The sequence below is a fragment of the Chrysemys picta genome, chromosome 4, assembly GCF_011386835.1.
Source record: "Chrysemys picta bellii isolate R12L10 chromosome 4, ASM1138683v2, whole genome shotgun sequence".
In the NCBI taxonomy this organism is placed as follows: domain Eukaryota; kingdom Metazoa; phylum Chordata; order Testudines; family Emydidae; genus Chrysemys; species Chrysemys picta.
The window spans coordinates 92,283-102,257 of record NC_088794.1 but is presented as its reverse complement, the minus strand read 5'-3'; the positions used below and the strand labels follow the sequence as shown (position 1 = coordinate 102,257).

The 9,975-nt window shown below is 62.1% G+C and overlaps 1 protein-coding gene across 1 annotated transcript; it reads left to right on the top strand.

Moving 5' to 3' along the window:
- Positions 1 to 301: 301 nt before the first annotated feature.
- On the top strand, positions 302 to 9,518 carry LOC135982822 (guanylate-binding protein 1-like). The gene is made up of 10 exons (XM_065591027.1): positions 302 to 488; positions 653 to 780; positions 2,232 to 2,341; positions 3,198 to 3,400; positions 3,847 to 4,089; positions 5,231 to 5,511; positions 6,028 to 6,240; positions 6,836 to 6,938; positions 7,058 to 7,251; positions 8,139 to 9,518. Exons 1-10 carry the CDS (start codon positions 302 to 304, stop codon positions 8,331 to 8,333), a joined length of 1,857 nt encoding a protein of 618 aa, XP_065447099.1. The 3' UTR covers positions 8,334 to 9,518.
- Positions 9,519 to 9,975: the final 457 nt, after the last annotated feature.

Here is a 9,975-nt window from a genome sequence, read left to right as displayed (position 1 = left end):
CCCAGGCTGGCGCTCTAACCACTGGACCGTCCTGCCTGTCCAGCAGCAGCCCCGCCCAGTGTGATTAAAGGGGCACCGGCTGGGGGTCTGCAGCGATGCCCAGGAGCGCCAGGGCTTGTCTGCCCAGGGGTGAGCTGCAGCGGGCGATGCTGGGGTCCGTACACTGCACCGGGGCGGGTGGAAGAGTCTCCTGCAGTTTGGGGGGCCTGGTTCTGTGTCTCACTGCCCCCCCATGCCTCACACACACACCCCCGCGCTGACCCTCCCTGCTCTGTGTCCCACAGGCCACCCACCCAGCACGATGGAGATCCCCATGCCGGCCCCTGTCTGCCTGATCGAGAACAGCCCGGCGGGGGAGCTGCAGGTGCAGCAGGAGGCGCTGCAGGTGCTGGCGGAGATCCACCAGCCCGTGGTGGTGGTGGCCATCGCCGGGCTGTACCGCACCGGCAAGTCCTACCTCATGAACAAACTGGCCGGCAAGAGAACAGGTGAGAGATGTGAGTCCTGCCCCAGTGCGCCAGGACTCCTGCGTTCTCTACCTGGCGCTGGCAGGGGAGTGGGGTCTAGTGGGTCAGAGCAGGGGGGGCTGGGAGGCAGGACTCCTGGGTTCCCTCGCTCTGCATCTGTCCCAGCTCCACCCCTCTCTCCCCAGGGTTCTCGCTGGGCTCCACCATCCAGTCGCACACCAAGGGCATCTGGATGTGGTGCCTGCCCCACCCCCGCCGGGCCGGCCACACCCTGGTGCTGCTGGACACCGAGGGGCTGGGCGACGTGGAGAAGGTGAGTGGGGGTGGGGGTCAGTGTATGAGAATCAGCCAATTTGCAGAGCGGGATGGAACTCCCCTTGGCACGCAGAGGCTGGTGGGACTTGTAGTTCCCAGGGGCTGCTGGGACTTGTAGTTCAGGGCAAGGCATGCTGGGAAAGGGGTTGGGGTATTTAAGGAGCTCCCTCTGCTAAAGGACAGACTCAGCGAGCCCCATGTAGGGGAAGGAGGGGCTGTCTGATGTGGGGCTGACGCCCTCTGAGGGGGGCAGTGCCAATGCCGGGAGGGCTGGGGATGCCGTGGCAGGGCTGGGACGAGAGGCCCAGGGGTGTGGCTGGAAACTCTTGTCCTTCCCGGGGAGAACTGTTGAGATATCAAAAATGTTTCCCATCCTGAATCGCGATGAAAAGTCAAAATGGGGGAAAAGTGCCAGGGCCTGAAAATCGGAAATGTGTCTTGGGTCCAGGTCACGCAAAAAACTTGGATCATTTTCAAACATTTCATTTTGATTGACCATTTTTTCTTTCTTTCTTAACTTGGTCCAAATTTACCAAAACCTTGGCAACGAGACATCGCGTTGCCTTGAAAAACGGCCAGTTTCCGAGTAGACAAACAGCCATTCGGGCTGTTTCCACAATTCTGAAACTTTTTTCCCAATAATTTTTCAAGTCAGGAAACCTGAACCGACCCTGTTTCACCAGTGATTTTGGTATCAACAATTCAACGTTCTCCAGCGACAATTTCCCAACCTGCTGTAGTGATGGAGGGCAGGCCTGGCATTCAGGAGAACTGGGTTCAAATCCCTGCTCCACAGACCCCCGGGTGACCTTGGACTCAGTTTCCCCACCCAGACTGCCAGAGGAAGTGTGACAATAAATACCTTCACGCTGGAGAGGGGCTCAGACACGGCCAATAAGATGGATCCTTCGAAAAGGATCCCGCAGCCTTGGCCAAATGTCAGCATCGCTCCGCGCTAGGTGGAGGGAGGAGCCGACATCGCCAGCCACGAGTGGGCAAAAAAAAGTCAAGTCCCCAAAAATGCACAAGACTCGCTGCAAACTCCATGCCCTGCAGTGGGGGCTGCTGCAGCTGGACCCCAGGGGGCGGGGAGGGGGTTGTTGCCTTCCCAAAGTTTTAACGGAGCCACATCGGTTAGAAACTTACTTCGATAAAAGGAGAGCAATGGGAACTTCTGCCCCCTCCCGTGCCTCCGGGAGCTGGGGATTTAATGAGGTGGGGGAGGGGAATACGCCAACCCCAAATAGTGACTTTCCTAAACAATGGGAATTAATTGTGGCCTGGGCTGGGATTCTGCAGAGCTGAGGGCTGTTCCCCTGGCTATCCCTTCCCCGTGCCTCAGTTTCCCCATCTGTGCCTTGGGGCTGGCAATCCCGCCATGCTCTATGATGGGCTGTGAGCTCTGCAGCTGGGACGTGCTCGGGACGGTGACGGCGGGTGTCATTCCAGGGCGACGCGAAGAACGACACGTGGATCTTCGCGCTGGCCGTGCTGCTCAGCAGCACCCTGGTCTATAACAGCCGGGGCACCATCGACCAGCAGGCCATGGACCAGCTGCAGTATCCTTGCCTGGGGGCCGGGGCTGGGGGGGGCATGTCCCCGGGGAAGGGCCCCGTGCTTCCATCTAAACGCTTCACCCCCTGCGAAATTGTGACCCACAGCACAGGGTGTGCACCATGGCCCCCTCTAGTGGCCACTCCGCATGAGGGGATAACAACCCGCTACTGCCACCAGCTGGCAGAGTTGCTCCTTCAGGTCCCGTGCTGCAGGCGGCTGCTCTGGACCCTGAAAGTGATGGGTTCAATCCCTGCTTCCTGGTGTTGTGATGAAATATCTGACACGGAGTTTGGGGGGAGACAAGGCCCTGCACCCCCGGCTTCCTGCGATTCACCGTGACTCTCAGCCAGCCAGTAACACAGAAGGTTTATGACACGACAGGAACACAGTCCAAACCAGAGCTTGTAGGCATAAACAGGACCCCTTAGTCAGGTCCTTCTGGGGGGTAGGGACCTTAGACCCCAGCCTTGGGGTTCCCTCCGATTTCCCCAGCCAGCCCAAAACTGAAACCCCCTCCAGCATCTCACTCCCCCTCCCCGGGCTCCTTCTCCAGCCTTTGTCCAGTTTCCCAGGCAAAGATGTCACCTGGGTCCAACCCCCTCCGAGCTCAGGTTACAGGCTCAGGTATCATCCCTCAAGTGAAGTCACCCCCTGCTCTCCCATCCCCCAATGCAGACAGTCCCAGCAAAACTAGACGACATTCCCAGGTCAGTCCGCCCCGCTCCCTACTGAGTCACAATATCCTCCCCTTCCCCCAGTCGCTTCTGAGCCCCCATCGCAGGTGGGTTGTGGGGGCCCTGAGGGATTGGGACCCCCTGAAGGGGACGAGGCATCTCTGGTTCCTTAGCCGGCCCCCAGCTACGTGACGGAGTTGACGGAGCGCATCAAGGTGAAGCCAGTGGGTGGGGGTGGCCGGCAGGAGGGGGAGGATTCGGCCGAGTTTGTGCGGTTCTTCCCGGCCTTTGTGTGGGCCGTGCGGGATTTCATGCTGCAGCTGGAGCTGGATGGGCGGGAGATCACCGAGGACGAGTACCTGGAGAACGCCCTGAAACTAAAGCCAGGTAGGGGAGCGGTGCTGGCCCCAGGACGGCACTAGGGGGCGCTGGGCTACAGGGGGCGGGGTGGGGTCTCCCTAGGCAGTCAGGGCTGTCCCCAGGACGGCACTAGGGGGCGCTGGGCTACAGGGGGTGGGGTGGGGGCTCCCCTGGCAGTCAGGGCTGGCCCCAGGGTGGCACTAGGGGGCGCTGTGATTGCAGAGGGGGAGACTTTTGCTCGAGACACAATCCCAAGCTGTTGACACCTTGCGGGGGTTACCGGTCCCTGAGAGTTGAGGCGTTCGCTGTCCTGGCCACATTCCAGCTTGGATGGTTCCCCGGCTCCCCTCAATCCCCTGTGGATATCGGGGTCTCTTCCCCCAGGGGAATCTGTCCAACACCCACCATGCTGCCCCCTAGAAGCAGCCGCATGTCGGCGCAGGGCTGCTGCCCAGCTCCCGTCTCCTCCCCAGGCAGCAGTGAGCAAACCAAGCTCTACAACCTGCCCCGCGAATGCATTCGCCGGTTCTTCCGTGCCCGGAAATGCTTCGTCTTCGTCCCGCCGACCAGCAGGAGGAAAATGAGCCGGCTGGAGGAGCTGCAGGAGGACGAGCTGGAGCCCGAGTTCCGGGAGCAGGTGCCCTGGTTCTGCCGCCACGTCTGGGAGACGTCACAGCCCAAGACTATCCCAGGCGGCCACGTGGTGACTGGGGCCAGTGAGTATCGGTAGCCCTGGAGCCGGGGGCCAGCAGGGCTTGTGGGGTGCTGGGCAGGATGAACCGAGCTGGGAGGGGGTCCCCTGTGTCCAGCACTGTTGGGGCCAATGCTGGCGCCTGCACCCAGCTCTGGGGTGGGCGGTTAGAGGGCGCACTAGAAAATCCTTGGGGAGTGGAGCAAAGCCACGGAAACAACCCCCGGAGGAGAACAGGCCGGGTGGGGGGAGCCCGACAGCAGATCTGGTCAGTGGATCCCAGGGGAGATGGGGAGAGGCCTAGATAGCCCCGTGGGTGCGTTTCCCGGGGAGGGATGCCTGCGTCTCCAGGGGCCGTTGGTTGGGCCCCACCAATTTCACATGAAAAATGTGTCACGGAACGTGAAATCCGCCCTTTCCCCATGAAATCCGATGTCCCCTTGTTCCTGGGAGCGCCCCAGCAAAGGGGGCCCCGAGCTCCAGATGGGCAGGGGAGGGGCAGGACTTGTCCATCTCCTGCACAGCTGTGCTGGGGGGGCATCAGACCCACCCCCACCTCCAGGAACCTCCTGCGGCTGCAGGAAGCTCTGCGGTTGCTGCCTTCAGAGTCCAGCTCTGGGGGCAGCACCGAAGTGAGGGAGGTAATTCCATGACCCCCCAACAACAGCTCCCCCCATCCCCTTTTTAAACATCTGAAAACCTGAAATTTACCAATTTTTAAATCCTCTGGCTGTGAAATTGACCATAATAGACCGTGAATTTGGTAGGGCCATTTCTCTGAAGCGCCCCATGGCTGGGGGGTGACGCCAGGCGCGTCCCAATGAGAAACAAGGCACCAGTTGCTCACAGAGAAGGGGGATGGGGGTGCATTTCTGACTGGGATGGGGGGACTGGGGCATATCCAGGGTGGGGAGGGGGGCACGTCCCAGGCTTGGTGTCTGTCCTGCAGGGAGGGGCAGGGAGCAGTGTGGGAGGGGCTGGGCACACTGGGCACTGACCCTGCCCCTCCGGCCGCACTGTGCACCCTGGAGCTGACCCTGGCCCTCCGGTGGCACTGGGGAACCTGGCACTGACCCTGCCCCTCCAGCCGCACTGGGCACCCTGGAGCTGACCCTGGCCCTCCGGTGGCACTGGGGAACCTGGCACTGACCCTGCCTCTCCGGCAGTGCTGGGGAACCTGGCAGTGACCTACGTGGACGCCATCCGCAGCGGGGCGGTGCCCTGTGTGGAGAGTGCGGTGCTGGCCCTGGCGCAGATCGAGAACTCGGCGGCGGTGGGGGAGGCCGTGGCTGTCTACAAGGAGCAGCTCGGGCCGCGGGTGGCGCTGCCCACGGAGACCGTGCAGGAGCTGCTGGAGCTGCATGCCCAGTGCGAGCGGGAGGCGCTGCGGACGTTCATGGCGCGCGCCTTCAAGGACGACGACTGCCGCTTCCAAGGGGAGCTCATGGTACAGCCCCTCGCGCTGGCCCCAGGGTTTAAGGGATAGCTGCCCCTCTGTGGGATGGGCGGGGCTGGGACTCCCCGATCCCCTTTCCCAGGGATCTCCCAGCCCCGGTGTGATAGGTTCCCCCGTGGGACACCACCTGGATCTAGGGTATCACAGAGCCCCCCGTCCCACCAGCCTGGGCTCCCTCTCACCCTGTGCTGCTGTGACAAGCTGCAAAGCCCCCCAGATGCACTTCCACCAGCATCACACAGGTAGGGACACACCCAGCTGCAGTCACAAGCAATCTCCAGCCCCGGGCACATGCGGATTGGCTCGCATCCCTGCCTCATTTGGGCCCTGCCCTGGTTCGTACCCTGCCCTGGCTCATACCCCCCCCGGCTCGTACCCTGCCCTGTCTGTACCCCCCCCCGCTCACGCCTGCCCTGTCTGTACCCCCCCCTCCGCCGGCTCACGCCTGCCCTGTCTGTACGCACCTGCCCCGGCTCACGCCTGCCCTGTCTGTGCCCAACCTGGCAGTGCCACCTGGAGGAGCAGAAGCAGGAGCTCTGCTGCCGGAACGAACTGGCATCTTCGGAGCGCTGCACGGCTGCCCTGCAGGAGCTGTGGGACGAGCTGGACGACCGGATCGGCCAGGGGGTGTATTCGGTGCCTGGGGGCTACCAGTGCTTCCTGGACGACCGGCAGCGGATGGTGGAGAGATACTGGCAGGTGCCGGCGAAGGGGGTAAAGGTAGGAGAGGGCTGGTGCCCGGCACTGTGTGTCTTTGTGCCCCCTTGTTGTGCGGCCCAGGAAGCCCTGCTGAGAACCAGGCATCAGTTTTCCCCAATGGGCAGTTCCTGGATCCTCCCTAGAGCGGGGGCAGCATCAGAGTGTGAGCCTGCCCCCCCCCACAGCCATCCCCACTGCCAACGTGCCGGGGTGCCTGGTTCCCGTGGCCCCTCCAGCCCTCGGCCTCTCTGCTGGGGCTGCTGGTGGGGGCCAGTTATCACCTTTGTCCTGTTAAAAATCAGGTTCGGCCCCAGCTCATCTGGAACAGGCGCCGAGGGTGTCACGTGGAAACCAAATGCTGACTCTGGGGCCGGATGGGAGCTGGTGCCCCCTAGAGGGGAAAGGCCCCATGTCCCACCCCCACCCCCCTGAGTCAGCCAGTCCCTGCCCTGGGGCCGGATCAGGGCCAGCGCCCCCTAGAGGGGAAAGGCCCCCGCCCCCCTCCAAGCCAGCCAGTCCCCTGTTCCTCTCCAGTGCTGCAATCCAGAATCCCGACCCAGATCCAGCCCTATGGGACAAACCCCCTGACCTGGTGGCTCCCACTCTCCATCCCCAGGCCGACGAGGTGCTGCAGGAGTTCCTCCAGTCCAAGGAGGTCGCGGCCCAGTCCATCCTGCAGACGGACAAGGCCCTGACGGAGAAGGAGAAGGAGATGGCAGGTACACACCGGGGGACGTGGTGCTGCTGGGACGGGGGAGAGGGGACTGGGCTGCAGCCCCGGCAGGCAGAGTCACCGTGGCCCTCCCCGTGCTGACCCACCTCTCTCTCCCTGTGCCAGCCGAGCGAGCCCGGGCCGAGGCGGCCGAGCGGGAGCGGCAGGTCCTGCAGCAGAAGGAGGCTGAGCTGCAGCAGAAGCTGAAGGACCAGGAACACAGCTACCAGGAGAACCTGCGGCAGCTGAAGGAGAAGCTGGAGGACGAGAGGAAGAAGCTGCTGGAGGAGCAGGGCAAGATGCTGGATCAGAAACTGAAGGTACCGGGGGGGCGGGTGCTAAGGGGGCAGGATGGGCACAGCCCGGGCAAGGGCACCACAACCACCGGCCTCAGCCTGCCCGGGGGTAGGTGTCGCGGAGTGTGGGGGAGTTAGGGCCCTGCACCCCTCTTCCTGAGATTCACTGCGACTCTCAACCAGCCAGTAAAGCAGAAGGTTTATTTAAGGACAGGAACACAGTCTCAAGCAGAGCGTGTAGGTACGACCAGACCCCCTCAATTAGTTCCCTCTGGGAGGTTCAGGGAGCTTAGACCCCAGCTTGGGGTTCCCTGCATTGCACCACCCAGCCCAAACTGAAACCAAACCAAAACTCCTCCTGCAGCTCCTCTCTTCCCCCTCCCCCCAGCTCCTCCTCTCCTTTGTTCAGTCTCCCGGGCAGAAGGTGTTAATTCCCCCCCCCGTCCCCGTCTCCCCCCCCGCCCCCCCCCCCCCCCCCGTTCCTGGCTCAGGTTACAGCTGGGGTAGCTTCCTTCAAGGGAAGTCCCACATCCCCACTGCAACCCCCCTGCAACATTCCCAGGTCAAATCTGCCCCGCTCCCTGCTCCGTCACATCAGGGTAGCCGGGGCGCTAGCAAATGGCAGGCAGGCGGTGAGATACCGGGCTAGATGGGCCTGTGGAGCGGATCCCCCAGAGACGGGATTGCTGGTAGGTGCAGTGTGGGGAATGACATGTGCACAGACAGAGCAGGGCCCGTCCCCTCCAACGGGGGGCGGCAGCGACACACACACACCCTGGTCCCCCTGCCCTGGACCCCCATTCCTCCCAGGCCAGCCCCACGCTGTTGCCGTGACTCCTCCCTGCCCGTGGGGCGGGCGCTGTCCCGTGGCGCAGGCTGGGGATCCCCCTCACGCTGTCTCTGCCCCCCAGGAGCTGGAGAACCTGAGGAAGGAGGGGCTCCAGGAGAAGGCCGCACGCATGGAAGCTGAGATCCAGCGCCTGCAGCAGCAGAACAAGGAGCTCCAGAACCCACCCTGGATCGAATCAGCGCTGGCATCACTGCACGAAGGGGCCTGCCTTGTGCTACCTGGCATCTTTGGCAAGCTCGCCGGGCGCTGGTCCTGATGGGGCCCCCGGCCTCCCGCTTACCTCTCTACCCCAGCGCCCTGTTCACCCGCGGAACCCCCTGCCACAGGACGCTCTACCGGCAAGCAGCTTAGTAATGCTTAGTTCTAACTGCAACGCTGCCAGCTCTCCACCTCCACGCTTCATGGCCTGGGCTGGGTCAAGGAGGAATATGTCGCCCCACAAGGCCTTGCAGGGAGGTGCATTGTAGGAGATGTGCTACCTCAAGATGCACAGGTGCTGTTGGAGAGGGATACCGGGATGGATGGGCCCCATTGGCCTGATCTGTGGGGCAGGACTCACGCGAGGTGGCCACCAGAACATCACCCCCAGGGGACGTAGACACTGCCCACACCTAGGAACCTGGAGTCCCACACCCTGGGTACCTCTTGTCACGGACTCCTAGGCCCCGGGCTCTCTGGGCTCCGTATGGCCCCTAGGACCACACCTCTGAGTCCCCAGCAGCCTGGCTCTACCATGGCCCCTCAGGGAGTCCCCTCGCTCTGGGCCCCCGGGGCCCCCACCCCCAGAGGGAGCAACGCCCCCGATCTCTAGCTGCAGTGACTCTCCGCCAGCGTCACACAGGAGGTTTATTGAATGTCTGGACCCAGCCCGGGCAGGTCTCAGGGTCCTTGGGCCTGGCCAGTCTCAGCCCTGGGCAGGTGGGTCTGTCCCGTCCCCATGGGTCCGGCTGCTCCTTGTCCCCAGCCTAGCCCCACCCCGCCCCCTCCTTCCAGCCGAGCCCCCTAAATCCCCTCCCCCACAGCCCCTCCTCTGCCCTTTGTCTTCAGTCCCAGGTTGACAGGCCGTCTGGGCCCCTCTCTTCTGTCCTTTGTTCCCCCCAGGGCTGGTCAGGTCCCCAAGCGCCTCTCTCCTCAGCCCATTGTCCCTACATTGGCCAGAACCAGCTGCTCCCAAGCTGGGGGGCCCCCTGATCACCAGTCGCTGGGTCCCCAATGTCCAGGCCAGTATCCGGGATCCCAACTGCTAGGTGAGGTCACAACTAGTCCCCTGCAACAACAACCCCTCTCTTATTCCCTCATTACACATGCAGCACACAGGGAAACTGAGGCACGCACTGTCACTAATAACCCCCCCACACACACACACTTCATCACACCTCTCTAGCCCCAGGCCGAGGGAGGGGAACTGGCATGGGCACCTTAGAGACTAACACATTTATTTGGGCATAAGCTTTCGTGGGCTAAAACCCACTTCTTCAGATGCATGGAGTGGAAAATACAGTAGCAGGTATAAATACACAGTACATGAAAAGATGGGAGTTGCCTTACCAAGTGGGGGGTCAGTCTAACGAGCCAATTCAATTAACAGCAGGATACCAAGGGAAGAAAAATCACTTTTGTAGTGGTAATGAGGGTGGCCCATTTCATAGAATCATAGAATATCAGGGTTGGTAGGGACATCAGCAGGTATCTAGTCCAACCGCCTGCTCAAAGCAGGACCAATTCCCAACTAAATCATCCCAGCCAGGGCTTTGTCAAACTGGGCCTTAAAAACCTCTAAGGAAGGAGATTCCACCACCTCTCTAGGGAATGAATTCCAGTGCATCACCATCCTCCTAGTGAAATAGTCTTTCCTAATATCCAACCTAAACATTCCCCATTGCAACTTGAGACCATTG